The following is a 17,272-nucleotide window of genomic DNA, read 5'->3' as shown; positions in this document are numbered from 1 at the left end:
TATATATATATATATATATATATATATTATCAAAGAGTAAAATATATCCCCTATATATTAAAGGAGAAGCATTTTTAAGGCTTTCCTTAAACGATTTTGGTGAAAATGCATGAGAAAGCTTCATTCCACGTGTCACTCTGTGAGCGCTTTTAAGAAAAACGGATCATTTAATTATTTGCTTTCTTTCCTTATTTGCTTATATTACATAAAACTTTACGACTAATTTTTTGCGATCCTCGTCTGTTTCCTCATGGTCTTTCTCTGCAACGCTCATGTGAGTTTCCTCATCACGGTTCCTGTCTCGAGAGGGAAGAGGGAGCACTGTGCGTACGTTTCTAGAAACCTGAACAGAGTTAGCTACTTCTGGTCTCTCGGATTGCGAGCTTTCTACTTCTCCTTCCCGCTCTTCCTGTGGAACTTCGGTTCGGTCCCATCCCTATGTTTGTGTGTTGCTCTATGATGTCGTCGATTCTTTATTTCTTGGATACCACCACTAGCTTCACTAGGCATCTCCATAGCGAGTCGTTCAAGTTTTGCTCATCTCTTATTGAGTTTACTTTTGTATATCGATCTATCTATATTTTTATGTCTGTTTGTAAGGATGTTGGTTCGTTTATGACCATCTCTCGATGCGATGTTGTCTGAAATGTGCAGATTCTACTACAAAAGAAATGGCTGCTTCAAGTGCTGTAACCGCTGACTACGTCCTCAAGCCACCTCCATACTCTCTGGTATGATTTTATTTATTCATGGTGTGAACGGTCAAGTAGGGGTGTTCGTGTCGGATTTCGGGACAGTTAATAGCAGAAATTAAAGGGACGGGAACAATTAATATGCATACTTACAAGTACTGTTCGAATATTGTAGAAACTTGGGGACCAAAAAAATTGTTATCTGTGTTCTTTCCTTAGAGAACTTATTGGAAAAGTTTGAAGTGTATAAGCGAGAGTGATTTGATGACATGTTGTTTAATATAACATTTGAAAGGATGCTCTGGAGCCGCATATGAGCAGACAAACTCTAGAGTTTCACTGGGGAAAGCATCACAGGGCTTACGTGGACAACCTCAAAAAACAGGTTCTTGGATCCGAGCTCGAAGGCAAGACCTTAGACCACATCATCCTCAACACTTACAACAACGGCGACCTCCTCCCTGCCTTCAACAACGCTGCTCAGGTACGAATTATAGAAATCCATTTTGATTTGAGCTTTTAAAAGGGTGTATGACTGTTTAGCTGAGTCAACGATGTAGGCATGGAACCACGAGTTCTTCTGGGAATCAATGAAACCAGGTGGTGGTGGAAAACCATCAGGAGAGCTTCTGGCTCTGCTTGAAAGAGATTTCACTTCTTATGAGAAATTCTATGATGATTTCAATGCTGCTGCTGCCACTCAATTCGGAGCTGGCTGGGCCTGGCTTGCTTGTAAGTTCAAAGGGTTTCATATCGATGAGCTTCACATACATATTCTAATCTCCTTTCCTTTTGTAGAAAATCTCTAGTAAATTTACTATTTGCAGGCTTTAATAAATGTTATGTAACACTAAATTATAATATGGTTTTTGTTTTCAACTCATCCAGAATTATGCAAAGTTACTTCAAGAGAATTGGTAGAAAACAATAGTTTACTAAATTGTCCCCTTGTTGTTTGTTCTTTCAGGGGACATCTGCAAATCAAATGCTTGCAAGCCATGATGCTCTTCGGACTCCCGTGGTAAGTATTTTGAAATGGTTCCCTAAAATTCATTCACCTCTTGTGTAGCTTCTTTGGAATGTTTTTTTCCTTGGGTTCTTTGTTTGTGCTTCTGATCCAGAGAGAAAGGAACCAGTTTATGGTTTAGAAACTTATCATTCATAGTCTCTGTTCTAGAATGAGTGACGTTTGTTTCAGTAATTTGGATTTTCCGCAGACGAGCAGAGACTTTATAATGATACCTTGTTAAATTGTTTCTTAGGTAAATGGGCAGAGGCTCTCTTTTGGAATGACACCAAAGACTCGGAGGCAACCAAAACCTGGAGAGATAATGCTTTCTGTACATGGCTCTCCTTTGGGTGTCTATAAAGAAGATGACAACATGGGAGCTATTAATGGTATGCTACTAGATAACACTCCTCCCCCACTTCTTGCTCCAAAATATTTGTTCTTATGTGGAACTATTTGATTCTGCAGAAGAAGACAGTTGAAGATTGCTTCAAAAGGTTCAGAAACTTGCTGATTCTCATTTAGTCTAAGCTAAGCTAATGTTTGCTGTGCATGTCTATTTAGATTTCATAAATTATGTTAGTATATATATATATATGAAAATTCTGCCTTGTAATTTACCAAAATGTGTTCAAGACCATTTGTTTCCTCTCTTTTATCTAACTATTTTATAATCTTGATCCTTCTAATAGAAGTAAGGCATAAATAACACACCATGTCTGGTGTGGATTAAAAAGATAAACAACATCGCTTCACTTAATAAACCTTTTCTTCAGTAATAAAAAATCCGCAATTTGTTATCAAATTGAAACTATTCAATCAACGACACAGCCGAGGCAAACGACACAGAACCAACAAAACGGAAAACAAAGAAAAATCTAAGGGTTTGGTTGAACATGTGTTGGGGATGTGTCCACTGTGTCAAAACGGAAAACAAAGAAAAACTAAAACACTCCAAAATCTCGAAAACCCCTAATTTGGACCAAACCGGTTCGTAAAACCGAACTTTTAGATTATAATTGTAAAAATAACAAACCATGGGCCGCTCGAAGACCAAATGAAACAAAACCTCAAGAAAACCCTATGAGAGTGAGAGAGAGCTGAGCAAAAAAAAAAATGGCGAACACAATCTCGAGTGTGGAAGATTTCGAGAAGGTACATGGAATCCTGTTGGCGGCTTCTGGTTTGCCGCAGAAACTGTACGCAAGCCTCTTCCACAAACTTGCCTCCGATACTTTAGATGGCGGCGCTCACTTCCAGATCGAACCCTGCGACGATGGTCGGAGACGGAGCCTTGTTCTCACTTCTGAATCTATGCCTAAAGAGTCTGACGTCTTCCTCATCGACCACGCCTGGACTTTTCGTCTTCCCGATGCCTATAAACAGGTCGGTCCGTGGCTACTTCACACTGATGATTCATTCTAGGAATCAAAATATAAAGTGCTTCAGGGAGTTTTGAGCAATGATATGTTCTTAATATATCGTTTGAGATTCAAAATGAGAAATTTCTGTCTATTTCTACAAAAGAAAAAATTTGCAAATTCGTTTTTGTAAGCTTAATGTTTACCTTTTTTCCCTTAGTTTTTTTTCTACACTATTTGGATTCTGACAGATTAGTGCACTGTTTTTTTTTATTTGGCTACTTTAGCTTCAGGAAATTCCCGGTTTGGCTGAGAGGATGGGTTCTTTGATGTGTGTTGACACTGATTTAGAAGGAGAAGACGAAGAAGAAGACACAGAGCATTATGAGCAACTCTCTGTTGATCAGGCACTAGAGAGTGAAATTCGTTCTGCAGCTGATAATGGATATGACTCTTTAAGATGGTTGGAGTTGGAGGGTCTTGGAATTGATGCTGACACATTCTTGTCCCTTGATATCCCTAGCAAGTTTCAGGTACAGCCTTTTGATCTTTCCTCTTCTTCTCCTATGAATGAGTGTGTCAAAAGTACAAAGATTGTGAAGCGTCTCTGTTTTGCTACTGGCATTTTTGGTAGGACTTGCTGGCTCTAAGTCTTTTCGGGAACAAGCTTGAGAGTGCAGATGTGGTTATACAAGAGGTTTCAAAGTTTAAGAATCTGAAGGCTTTGTGGCTGAATGACAATCCTCTTCTTCAGAAAAGGTAACCTTGAAATTAAGAATAACATATGTATGGTGGGATACGTTAACAGTTTTCTCATGTCTTTTATTTGTTTCAGTGAAAGTCGGTTGGCTGACGAAATATTGCAAAGCTGTCCCAATCTGGAAATCTACAACTCTTGTTTTACCCCTAACTATGGGCTGTGGGCACTTGGTTTCTGTGGAGATATCATTGGGAAGGATAATCCTGATTATGTTCAGCAGGATCAACCTTTGTGCAATGTCACCTCACTTGACCTTTCAAACCGGTCAATACACAATCTAGTCAATAAGGTTATTTTTTTGTGCCCTTACTTAGATGGAGACTAGAATGTATTGATTGGAAAGACAACAACAAGTATTGATGAACAATAAACATATCTGTTAGAATTTTTGTGTCCTATAGACTCTCTTTGTTAGGTGTCTTATTTTTATACCTTTGCTTTCTTCATTTTGCAGGCATTCTCTGTGCAGGAGTTGCCTTTACTGTCTCATCTAAATATCCGTGGAAACCCATTGGACCAGAATTCTGTTGGAGAACTGTTTGAAGTCTTGAAGCTCTTCCCTTCTCTGTCTTCCTTAGAGGTAATTGTTTGAGGATGTCTTTTCATATTTGGATACAAGTTGAGGTTACCATAGAATGTTTATTTGTGCTGACTTGTGCTCACATGATACGTCTTGGTTGTAGGTTGACATACCTGGACCTCTTGGAAACAGTGCTGTAGAGATTCTTGAATCTCTCCCAAAACTTTCTTTGTTAAATGGCGTTGACACGGCTAAAATATTTGAAAATGGAAAGCATGTTGTTGACTCGATGATTCAACCACGGCTTCCTGAGCCGAAACCCGAGGATAGTCTCATTGACCGTGTTCTTGGTGCAATGTGGTTGTATGTGATGAATTATCGTCTTGCGGATGAGGAAAAGATTGATGAAACTTCCTTGTGGTATGCAATGTTTTCCTTTCCTACTATACTATAATAATTGTGGTGGCTTTGTTTGACACAAGAAATCCTCGTGACTATTTTTTTGTGCTGCTTCTATCTGCTGTTTAAAAGATTTATAACGGTTATCATTTAAATAGATGAATTTGAAAAAAGAAATCAGAAAAGGAATCTAATGCAAAACATATGTAGTGATATTGCTATAATGTTGGGACGATTCTACCCAATCACCAAAAGCTGTAGGAGCTTTTGGAGTACACATCAATGCCTCTTACTACTTTTTGTATGTTGGTTATTCCTATTACAGGTATGTGATGGATGAACTTGGTTCAGCTTTGGGGCATAGCGATGAACCCAATTTCAGAGTGGCTCCTTTTCTTTTCATGCCTTCCGGGAATCTAGACTCTGCTGTGAGGTATAAATTTTCTGATTTTTGTTCTGCTCATTCTTGTTAGCTTTTTTCATTTCTTTCCTTGGTGCTGCAAACACTTCTTATGTTTGCAGTTTAAAAATGTAAGTGATTGATGAGGTCCATACATTATATATGCAAAATATCTCCCCAATGTTACATTGTTATCTTCTGTGTATCTGACATATGCCCATATTTATTTTGGTTCAATGTTCCAGCTATTCAATAATGTGGCCTATCAAAGGTTGTCATAAAGGTGACGAGTGCACTCGTGATTTTCTATCTGGTATTGGGGAGGACAAACATCGGTCTGCCAGGCTCACAGCTTGGTTTCACACTCCTGAGAACTATTTTATTCATGTACATCCCCTGTGCCCACCTTTAGCTTGCTGTTATCGTCTCCTTGGAAGATTTCTGTTCATCAAAAGAGTATTATTCCTTGTTATTGATTTTGTAGGAGTTTGAGAAATACCAACAAAATCAGCATGCGAAAGCTTTCAAGTCTCTACCTTTGACACCTTCAGTTACCCAAAGCATTCGCCATAATGATGGGTCTCCTTTACTGGTACATACGGATCTACCTCAAGTTGAAGAGTTTCTGACACGTTCAGAATTTGTGCTCAGTACGTTCTCATTTCCTTGCTCTCATAAGGATTAGATATGCTATTCAATGCCACTTTGCACTTACCACCATAAGTCCCAGCCTTTTAATTATCTTTCGTCCAATATTTTGTGGTTTTCTGAGTTGTGTCAACTGCCTGTTTTGCAGCAAATGAACCAAAAGATGCAGACATTATATGGACGAGTATGCAGGTGGACGATGAGCTGAAGAAAGCGGTGGGACTAACAGATGACCAATACATTAATCAGTTTCCCTTTGAGGCTTGTCTTGTTATGAAGCATCATCTTGCGGAGACTATTCAAAAGGTAAATTCCTGTTAGGAAAACTTGTTATATTGTAGATTACATCTGTTTGTTTTGTGGTCACAAAATATAACTAAGACGTACATATCAAGCTAAAAGATTAGCTGATGTTCTGCTATACAGGCTTATGGATCTCCGGAATGGCTACAACCTACTTACAACCTTGAAACAGAGCTGACCCAGTTTATTGGGGACTATTCTGTACGCAAACGTGATGGTTTGGACAATTTGTGGATCTTGAAACCATGGAATATGGCAAGGACAATCGACACAAGTATAACCGATAATTTATCAGCAATCATCCGCATGATGGAAACTGGTCCAAAGATCTGCCAGAAGTACATAGAGCACCCTGCATTGTTCAAGGGGAAGAAGTTTGATATGCGATACGTTGTCCTGCTGCGGAGCATTGACCCGTTGGAGATTTATCTGACAGATATCTTTTGGGTAATGCTTATTCATAGCAGCCAGCCACTAATATTTAAATTAAGGAACATATATGACAAATATCCTATTTGTATGATTTCAGGTTAGGTTGTCGAACAATCCATATTCATTGGAGAAGCACAGTTTCTTTGAATATGAAACCCATTTCACTGTCATGGTAACATTCATTCCACTTACAAGTTCAGTTCTCATAAAGATTGCAACATCCTATATGTTTCCCTTTCTTTTCTTATGTGTTTCAGAACTATGGACGGAAGCTGAACCACAAGCCCACAGCAGAGTTTGTGAGAGAGTTTGAACAAGAACATAACGGTACAAACTTTATTTGTATTTCCTTCCTCCATCATTTATATATATTTGTGCTTTTTGTTTCTATCAATAACACAATTCTACTCTTAATAGTTAAATGGATGGATATTCATGAGAAGGTGAAGCAATTGATACGTCAAGTGTTTGAGGCGGCGGCTCTTGTGCATCCGGAAATGAAATCTGATAAATCTAGGGCCATTTACGGAGTAGACGTGATGCTCGACAGCTCCTTCCAGCCAAAAATCTTGGAGGTATGTCTCACCTGTCTTTTTCTTTTATACGAGTAAACAAGAAAAGCTTTTTGGAAAAGCAACTTGCCTTATCCATGATACTCTATGCTACATAGGTTACATACTGTCCTGACTGCATGAGGGCTTGCACCTACGACATGGAAACCATAAATGGAAAAGGAATCGTGAAAGCTAGGGAATTTTTCAACTATGTATTTGGGTGTCTCTTCTTAGGCGAGACTTCTCACGTGACTCCCTTGTGAGCTCTACGGAGATGGGTGGTTTAGTTGGAAACTATACAACTGTTTTGATTTGGAACCATGTCTTTTGTTTTTGTAGTGTTTTCTATATGCACCATGGGAATCATTTCTTAAACCGTTTTCCTTTCCTGTGTGTTCGGTGATTGAAAAGTATATTGAGACTTCAGTGTTGAGACTGCAATCTTAGTATGCAGGGGTTTCTTTTTGCAACTAATTCAGTTATTTCTTTATTTGGCAGCTAACTCATCTCATTATGATATAATAAGGTTGCATAGTTTCATTACGTATAAAGAAATTACAACCATTAGTTTATTCCTTCCAAAAAAATACATCACATACGAATAGTTGTGAATTTGAAAATCAGTAGTCTTAAAGTTTTCTAGAAATTCTTTGGTTTGAAAAATAGACGCAAGTCTGAGAAGAAATTTAAGAACGAAGAGAGACATTATTAACGTGTCCCAGCCTTTTGTCAAAAAGAGGAGGCGACAACGAAGACATAAGGAGCATTGTGGGTTTAGTGAGATGACAATGCATTGATTAAAGTTCTCCTTAACTATTGTTGCAGAACATAATCCTTTTGGTGTTGAGATCTTTTATTGAAAAACCAAAAGGCCTGATTTCGACCGATTGTTATTAGTAAACCAACGAACAAAAATAAGATTCTCAAAGTAATGGGGAGAAACAAGAACATTTTGTAATGAAAGAGTACAAGTCTAAGTTGGAAGAGTAGTGGAACTAGTAAACTGATGTGAATTGAAGAACTGTTACCAACTATAACAGACTTAACGGTGTAGTGTTTCATAGCAGATTTTGGTGTACCTGATGTTGAATCTAAGTGTGTTGTAGCACCAGAATCCATGTACCAATTCGCTTCACTTGGATCGCCGATTGTCACTGTGTTGAAGGATTGAGCAAAATCAGTTGTCAGATGGGATTGAGTATCCACAATGTGTATTTGAGCAGGACATAACGGAGGAGAGCCAAGTACGCCACATGTGTTGGGATGTGTCCATGGTGATTGATAGGTTGTCCAACTGTGTCATCTGTCCATATTAGATGGCAAATAGGTTCTGAACATTTTATATATACTAGGTGATTTTCCCGTGCTCATGCACGGATATAAATATTTATAAAGTAAATATACTATAATAATTAATTATTATTTACTTTTAATTATATAATAATTTATAATTATATGCATAATTTATATTAATAATATTATATTACTTTAATTAGACATACGATTTTAGATATGTTAAAGGTTGTCAGTTTTGTTGTTTTTATAGTCGATGTAGTTATCATTTAGTTATATTAGTTTGCATTTATTTTTTTGAATTCAATTCTAATATTTTTTATTCTAAATATATTAAAATTTTGATTAATTTTTTATTTGCATTTAGGTTGGTTGGTTATCTTATATATTTTAGGACGATTATTTATAAATTAAGATATATTGTGCTTAGAATGAAATAAAAGATAAACTAAAGTATCGGATTCCAAATTAAATAAATTAATATAACGATGATATTATCGTTATGTTGTAAGTAAAATCATTGTTATATTAATGTTGTAAGTAACCATAAAATTTACATGATTTTACTTACAAGATGATTAATTTAAGTTTGGTTTCTTACATTCTGAGCTTTCAAATATCATCGTATTTAAGTTATGTTAAGTTTCACAAACATAAAAACATAAAATTTAAAAGAAAATTAAATATTAAGGAAAACATATAATTTTAATGATGATAAAATATAATATATCTACCTTGTTAAAGTATTTGTGTTATTTTAATTAAAAATATTATTTGATCAAAAGATGTTTACTTTTAAAATCTATTTTTCATTTTCTAATATCTATTTAAACTAAACAGTAAAAAATTGTGATTGTATTTGATAAATTATATTATATAAGTAAAATATAATTATAGATATTTTTGCTGTAATTGAAAAATATTATAGTCAAATAAATATATATGAAAATAAATAAACATTTCAATAATACTAATTATAAATTATTTTTAGTCAACATATATTTGTTTATGTTACTTAATTATTTTATGTAAACATCTAAAAAACAAATAGATATATAAAAATATTTATATTACTTTGAAATTGTATTGTTTAAAATTATTTTTTAAATAAATATTATTTATTTTTCTAATATCAAGATTATCTATGTGATATTTTTTTATGAATTCACATTATATACAAATATATTTTTTTTCATCTAAGAAAATATAGATATAAATAAAGTATACTTTATTACTTCAAAAGTATATTTTTATTTTATTTTTTAAATGGAATATTACTATTTTGTAAACTTTCCTTTTTAATGAAATTATATTATATAGGCATTTATTTTCGTTTTTAAATTTGTTTTTAAACTTTATAAATGTTTCCTTTTATTACTTATGTTATTTGGAAATTTTTTAAAAAGAAACTAAATAAAAAAATCAGCAAAATATTTAATTGTAATAATTTTAATTCATTAAAGGTATCTGTGTAATCAACCATCGTGAAAGTTAACGTGAGCGCGACACATAGGAAACTAAATTCTTAAATAATATTATGGAGATATACAAATAATTATATATAAAACCTACATTGATTTTAGTTTGGTTTAATTAATTTTTGGTTCATTTTTATACAAATAGTAAAATTTTAAAACCGACTAATATTTTGGTTCGATTTGTATAATTTATATGGTTTGGATAAAACGAACTAATAATTCGAATTATTTTAGATATTTGATAAGTTATATCTAGATAATTTTGAATTTTTTAATTTTAATCATATTAAATTATTAAATTATATTAGTTAAATAATTAATTTTAAAATTTTAAAATTTTATAGTTTAAGCTCAGTTCATTTTATTTTAAGTTATACAAAAACAATATTTTCAAGTATGACTAATTGTATTTCAAGTTTGTAAACATCCATCCATTTGATTTTTTTTTTGTTAAATTTAAGTCAAATATTTCAAATATAAAATATGAAACTACTTATATATTTATCATTATTCAATTCTATTCAATATTTTGATTTAGTTAGGTTCAATTCTTTCAAATCTGGATAATAGTATACAATTTTCTAAATAAATTTTGGAACTTTACTTTCTGAATATATTGCTTTATATATATTTGTTTATTTCTAATATATGCTAGAAGAAATTTGTTTCTTTTCGGCAGTGCATTTTTTATGTTAAAAGATTGTAAAATTACATGTACATAGGAATTATGATCATTGGAATATGAAAAAACTGAAAAATATATCAAAGTAATTAGAAAAAATAATTGATTAACGGAATAAAATATTAAATGTCTAAACTCTTTTTTTTTTCTCTTCATTCACTTCATCCAAAAGAGTAGTGAGAAATTCAATTTGATTATAATTTTTTTTTTTTGAGAAATATTCAATTTGATTATTAAAATCACAGAATAAATGGAATAATTTCTGTTATTGGACTTTTGGTCTAACGCTTTTCTTAAAATAACATTTCCTTAAAAATTTAAGTGAGCATGTTCTGGAAACTCAGAGAGAGACAGAGAAAGCCCTAAATCCAAAGACTTCTCTCCTCGCTGTCGTTTCTGTCTTCTTTCCTTAACATTTCACCGACGAATCCAACTCTCATCTTCTTCTTTTGCGATTTCTCTTCTCTTCTCTTCCCTTCCCTCTAAGAGTTTCAGGTAATTTCTCTTCCGCCTCCGTCCCTCGGGTTCTCAGTTTTATTAATTTCAAAATTATTATCTCGAATTGTGTCCATTTGCCAATATCTTTCTTCTCACCCCATCCTGTGATTCAACCTTTGTAGGTTTACGATTCATAGAGATTTATTAGTAGTTGTTTCACTGTTAGATTGGGTTTCTTTATTCATCCTAAAAGTTTTGTGTAATCTGTCATTAATTTTGGTTAACATTATTCTCTTTGCTTACAAATCTTAACTTCTAGAGCCTCTTTGTGTCTGCTTGTGCAGGTTTTTAGTTGGGTTCTTCAGAACATCAGATACTTCGGTTCTTGATAATTTGTCAACAAAGATGGATGATTGGGGTAAGATTTACACATCAACCATTGTTTTTATTACTTTGGCTTTTGTAAAAGATTGGCACTGGCTCTATTTTTTTTTTGACTTATCTTCTCTAAGATTGTTTAATATTTAAGTTCTCATATGGAACTAACTATATAGATATGTGTTAGGAGTTCTCATTTTTTGTTTCTGGTTTCAGAGGCTGAGGACTTTCAACCACTTCCTGCAAAAGTTGTACTCAAAAGTAACTGGGATGACGAGGATGTAGATGAGAATGACATCAAGGACTCCTGGGAGGAGGAGGATGAACCTGTTCCTCCTGTATGCTTTTCTTTTACATTTCTTGGTTTTGTTTGCATAATTTGATTGAGAATACAGGTGAACGATCTTATTAATTTATTTATTTTGTAGGCACCTGTAGTAAAGCCTGCTACTGAGAAGGCTCCAAAGAAAGCAGCAGCAGCAGCAAAGTGTGTGGAGAAGAAGGCTAAAACTGTTGAAGCTTCATCAAAGGAAGAACCTTTAGATCCTGTTGCTGAGAAACTTCGCATGCAGAGGTAATACTATTGGAACATTTCACTCCTATATTTGCTTCTTCTTTCGGTTCTTCATCAGTTTCTGATGGTTCTTTCTGATCTTAGGCTAGTGGAGGAAGCTGATTACCAGGCAACTGCTGAACTCTTTGGAGCCAAGACTGAAGAAAAAAGTACCGATATTTTTATTCCCAAGTCTGAAAGCGATTTTTTGGAATATGCTGAAATGGTTTCTCGTAAACTTGTACCTTATGAGGTATAGATTAGACTCTGTATTCCTTCCCTATTACTTTCTTGTCTAGGCTAAGTGTCACTTATTTCTATCTGATTAAATTGCCGATCCGTTTACGTTGAAATTATGTTTGTTGTTTTTGCAGAAAAGCTTTCACTATATTGGGCTACTCAAAGCAGTGATGAGACTTTCTGTGGCTAATATGAAAGCAGCTGATGTTAAAGATGTTGCTTCCTCCGTTACTGCGATAGCAAACGAAAAACTCAAGGCAGAGAAAGAAGCTGCTGCTGGCAAAAAGAAGACAGGTACTCACATTCAACTTAACTTTTTTGAGTTCTTAGACTTGTGAGTAAGCCGTTCTCACTGTTTCTGGATTGATCAGATTCGTGATGATTTTTGTTTTGGTTTAACTATGTTTCTTAGGTAAGAAGAAGCAACTTCATGTGGATAAGCCTGACGATGATCTTGTTTCGGGTCCTTATGGCGCTATGGACGATGATGATTTCATGTAAAAATTGCATTTTGGAAGTTGCAGTTACCTCCTTAGGAGAGATTTAAATCATCGGCGGTTTTTTAATACATCTATTGAAGTAACACTTTTTAGTAAAACTAAAACACTCTAGTCCTGTCTTTTCTCAGTTTTCTTTGCTTGGTTTGTTTTGGAAATTATGTATTAATATTTCTTTTTTGAAGAAATGATTTTTGGATGAGTGTAAAGAGTGAGACAAGCCAGGCTCTTGGAATGGTAATGGTGTCCAGACATCACCAAGGATGATATTGCAGTCGCAACAGTGTTTCTATCCAGTGAATGAGAGTTGAAGAGGCAGCGACAACACCTCATTTGGATTGACAGATGATGCCTTGCGCAACTCACAATAACAAAGCTACGAGAAGAAAATGCATACGTCTATGGTATAAGAAGTGAAATAATCCACGCACACTAGAAGGGGTATGACATAAACCACGCAACCAAAGTATTGCCATCATGATGAGAAGAGATTACAAACCTAACATAAACTTCCACATGAAGCTTTGACAACATGTTGGAAGAACAAAGAGAGAATTTGCCAATTGAGAAGTCATATAGTCAACCTTTCAATCTGGAACGACCCGTCTGTCTTTTGGTCCAACACATAAAGATCATGGCGATCATTAAACACGCACAAGCGCCCGAAAATAGTAGCGATCAAAAACCAATAACCACTCGAACCAATCAAAAACCCAATACCCACATGAGCGACCAAAATAAACACCGGACAACCCGTGACTGGAATAGAGGAGAGATCAGGCTCTGCACTCGCAAGAGCTCAACATGACACTGTTCTTTTGAGCCACCACCATCGACATGACACTGTTCTTTTTAAAACTCAAAAATGCTTTTTAAAACTATTTAAAAAAAATATTTTAAATTTTTAACATTCATTTTTTAAATTTTTTTTTAAACCTTACTCCTAAAATTCCACCTCTTTAACTCTAAATTTTAACTCTAGATTAGTTAACCATATGAGATATAAGTGTATATTTACATCTTTAATAATATATTTTAATTTTTAAATGCTATATTTATGACAAAAACCATTTTTAAGATCTTCATAGTCACATAGGGTATTCCTCTAAAACAAATACAAACCAAAAATCAAAAGAAAAACATAAAAAAAAATTGAGAAGACCGATACCGATGCTTTCAAAGGCTCCCAAAAATTTGCAAATATGCTCCCACTAGTTATTAAAATTAGACAATTTTTTTGGTTATTTTTATATCATATTGTATTTACTATTATGAAACTCTGGTTAGTTTAAATAGTTTAGTTAATCTTTTATCAGATTTTTTTTAAAATAATTCGGATACTTTTAAATTTTAGTTAACGTTCGTTATTAATTTATAGATTTTTGATGATTTCAGCAATAGTTACATTACAAGAAAGTAAGTGCATACCAACGATAATTTACAATGAAAAATTGGACGTCGTAAAATTACGCCTACTTTACAATTACATTACGACGGAAAAAAATCGTCGTAATGTAGTTGTAATTTTCCAATGAATAATTTTCGTCATAACACTACGACCATTTAACAAAAACGTGTATTATGTGTGTATGTATGGTTGGTTAAAAAAGGACAATTGATTATAACAAAGTCGTTAAAACATTGTAAAGTATATGTCGTTATAAATTCGTTGTAACATTCCTACCTACCAAATTCCAAAATTTTCCTAAAAATATGCATCTCTCCTCTCATTCAAAAGAACCCCAAAATAATGATTTGAAAGAAAAAATGGCATTGGTGGTAAGATCTACGAATTATGAAGTTTGATGTATGCACATAAAGATTCTGAATAAATGGTGACAAATGCATTTCTCAACATGATAGAGATATTTATTTACCAGACCAGAAATACACCTTTCACACTGGAAGCTGATAGGATGTTCTGTCTTTGTCGTAATTGCAAAAATACCAAGTTTACTCGTAGTGAAACGGTTTAGAAATATTTAGTAAATAGAGGATTTACCCCACATTATTACATTTGGTTTCAACATGGAGAGAGTCATGGTAAGAATGGAGCTAGTAGTAGTAGTCTCTTTGAAGATGTTGGTAATAGTGAAGAACCCAATCATTTGCATACTGAAAGTAGTTACCCTCAAGAGGATCAGCTAGTAGACTATGATAGGATGCATGATATGGTTATAGATGTATTTCTTGAAACAACCTCAAAAGTTACTGCAGAAGTAGAAAATGTAGAGGAACCTAACTTGGATGCAAAAAGGTTTTATGAAATGCTAGACGCTTCTAATCAGCCAATCTATGAAAGTTGTAGAGAAGATTTTTCTAAATTGTCATTAGGACATAGGATAATATCAAAACTGATCATAATTTACCATAAGTTTGTATAGATGCATTGGTTGAGCTGTTTAAAGAGTTTGCCAAAAATAACTAGTCTGATTATTCTTACTATGAGATTCAGCAACTGGTTTATAGTCTTGGCTTACCTTCAGAAATGATATATATGTGTATAGAAAATATATGATCTATTGGCAGAAAGATGAAGAGTTTTTGGAGTGTTGATTTTGCAAGAAGCCATGGTATAAACCACAAAGACGTTGGTGGAATAGGGCACCATACCAGCGGATGTGGTACTTACCTACTACCGATAGGCTGAAAAGATTAAATATCTGAGAGGACTGTAGCAGCAATGATATGGTAGGAGGAACATACTCAGACGGATGGCGAGATAAGTCATGTTTTAGATGCAAAAGCTTGGAAACACTTGAATTTAATACACATTGATTTTGCAAGAAACATTCGCAATGTTTATCTTGGAATTTGCACATATGATTTAGTCTTTTTGGAATGTCTGGAAGTCAATACTCACTTTAGCCAGTAATTTTGACGTCATATAATTTATTTTCATGAGTATAATACCTGGGTCTAATCATCCAAAGTGGCCACTTGATGTGTTTCTTCAACCTTTGATAGAAAAATTGAAGGAGTTGTGGTGAATATGGGTGCAGACATATGATTGTTCTTCAAGAAGAAACTTTACAATGAGAGCAATTGTTTTTGGACCATCAGTGAATTTCCTACATATGGGATGTTATCAGGATGGACAACCCATTGGAGGTTAGCATGTCCTTATTGTATGGGAAGGACAAACATATTTTAGTTGAAGTATGGTAGGAAGACGTGTTGGCTTGATCGTCAACAGAGATTTCTTCCACTAACCATCCGTGTAGAAGGAATGAGACATTGTACATGTCAAAAATAGTTGTACGAGACACCACTCCACCATATTATTCAGAGAAGAAATTGAGAATGATATTGATTATTATAATGTACGAGAAACAGTCCGCAGAGGAAGGGTGTGTGGGGGGGGGGGGGGGAGGGGGGGGGGGTAATTGACATATTCATGCAAATATGTAGGATGGTCACTGGACACAACATAACCGGCACAAAAAGAGTATATTTTGGAAAATTCCATACTGGAAGGATCTACTTCTCTGACACATTCATGATGTGATGCATATAGAGAAGAACTTCTTCGATAACATCATCAATACATTAGTGAACGTACTAGAAAAGACAAAAGATAACAAGAACTCAATATTGGACTTTCTTGCAATATGTTCGAAGAGTGAGATGCATATAAAAAACTATGCAAAATTATGGTTGCCCTCTTTAGATTTTAATCAAAAGCGAAGGCGGCATTGTTTAAATGTGTGGTATCAGATGTTAAGTTTTTTTTATGGATACATTTCAAATCTCTCACGATGTGTTGAGTAGGGGCAAAATTTTTCAAGAATGTAGAGTCATGACTGTAATGTATTTATGCAATGACTACTACCATTTGTATTGGCGGAGTTTCTTCCCAAAAATATCATGAAGCACTTGCAGATAACTAATTTAATTCTTAGAAGTGACTGAATTTAAATAATTTTTTATACAAATACATATATCTAACTAATTCTTATATAATATTTGCAGGCATTGGAGATTTTTTCACGGATCTTAGCATCTATTCTATTAAAGCAGGATCCTATTGGTTTTTTTTACTAAAAATACCCTTTTCTTTACTAACATTGCATATTTCATTAAAGGTAATCAAATAACATTAATAACACATCTATATTGAGTCATTTTTTGGATCCAGCCCACTGCCCACATCAGATCTTTTTGGGCTATTGGGGCTGATTAAGAAATCAGATCCAATTCTTATTTTTTTTCTTTTGGACCACTGAATCCAAGTGCAAAATAATTCTTATGTTTTTTTTCCTTAATATAATTTAAGCATTCATAAAAAATTTGATTTTTTCATTGAAAATTATAAATCTTTATTAAAAGTATATAATTTTTTAATTAAAAAATTAACCACATAATAAAATTAATTTATCAGAGTTATACCAACTTAATTCACTGAAAAATAAATTTTAATTTTCTAAACATAAATACTCATTTAAAATAAAAACGTTAAAGAAAGATAAAAATCCTAAGTCTTTTATAAAAAACACAAATATATAAAAATATAACATTTACTAAATATTTGTCAATTTAAAAAAAATAAAAGAAAATAAATCCGCACTTTGAAATCGCGGGTTAAAATCTAGTTCATACCTTAAATGAAGATATTATCAGACAACTTGATACAGA

General features: G+C 33.8%; 3 protein-coding genes across 3 annotated transcripts; all 3 read left to right on the top strand.

Moving 5' to 3' along the window:
* The first annotated feature begins 258 nt into the window (after positions 1-258).
* On the top strand, positions 259-2,377 carry LOC130510475 (superoxide dismutase [Fe] 1, chloroplastic-like). Its single transcript, XM_057006813.1, has 7 exons — positions 259-422; positions 655-731; positions 988-1,176; positions 1,253-1,424; positions 1,660-1,713; positions 1,955-2,090; positions 2,170-2,377. Exons 2-5 carry the CDS (start codon positions 672-674, stop codon positions 1,692-1,694), a joined length of 456 nt encoding a protein of 151 aa, XP_056862793.1. The 5' UTR covers positions 259-422; positions 655-671; the 3' UTR covers positions 1,695-1,713; positions 1,955-2,090; positions 2,170-2,377.
* Positions 2,378-2,742: 365 nt separating this feature from the next.
* On the top strand, positions 2,743-7,568 carry LOC108837918 (uncharacterized). Its single transcript, XM_057009345.1, has 15 exons — positions 2,743-3,087; positions 3,350-3,595; positions 3,697-3,821; positions 3,898-4,111; positions 4,277-4,402; positions 4,506-4,762; positions 5,067-5,174; positions 5,387-5,528; positions 5,626-5,791; positions 5,938-6,095; positions 6,216-6,539; positions 6,622-6,696; positions 6,782-6,851; positions 6,942-7,099; positions 7,195-7,568. Exons 1-15 carry the CDS (start codon positions 2,818-2,820, stop codon positions 7,339-7,341), a joined length of 2,586 nt encoding a protein of 861 aa, XP_056865325.1. The 5' UTR covers positions 2,743-2,817; the 3' UTR covers positions 7,342-7,568.
* Positions 7,569-10,855: 3,287 nt separating this feature from the next.
* LOC108854811 (uncharacterized) lies at positions 10,856-12,839 on the top strand. Its single transcript, XM_018628476.2, has 7 exons — positions 10,856-11,026; positions 11,314-11,387; positions 11,564-11,685; positions 11,776-11,921; positions 12,006-12,153; positions 12,275-12,434; positions 12,553-12,839. The coding sequence occupies exons 2-7, from the start codon at positions 11,375-11,377 to the stop codon at positions 12,639-12,641; spliced, it is 678 nt and encodes a 225-aa protein (XP_018483978.1). The 5' UTR covers positions 10,856-11,026; positions 11,314-11,374; the 3' UTR covers positions 12,642-12,839.
* Positions 12,840-17,272: the final 4,433 nt, after the last annotated feature.

The sequence above is a fragment of the Raphanus sativus genome, chromosome 4 (assembly GCF_000801105.2).
Source record: "Raphanus sativus cultivar WK10039 chromosome 4, ASM80110v3, whole genome shotgun sequence".
Lineage (NCBI taxonomy): Eukaryota > Viridiplantae > Streptophyta > Magnoliopsida > Brassicales > Brassicaceae > Raphanus > Raphanus sativus.
The sequence above is the reverse complement of the archived record's forward strand: the minus strand, read 5'-3'. Positions and strand labels throughout refer to the sequence as shown.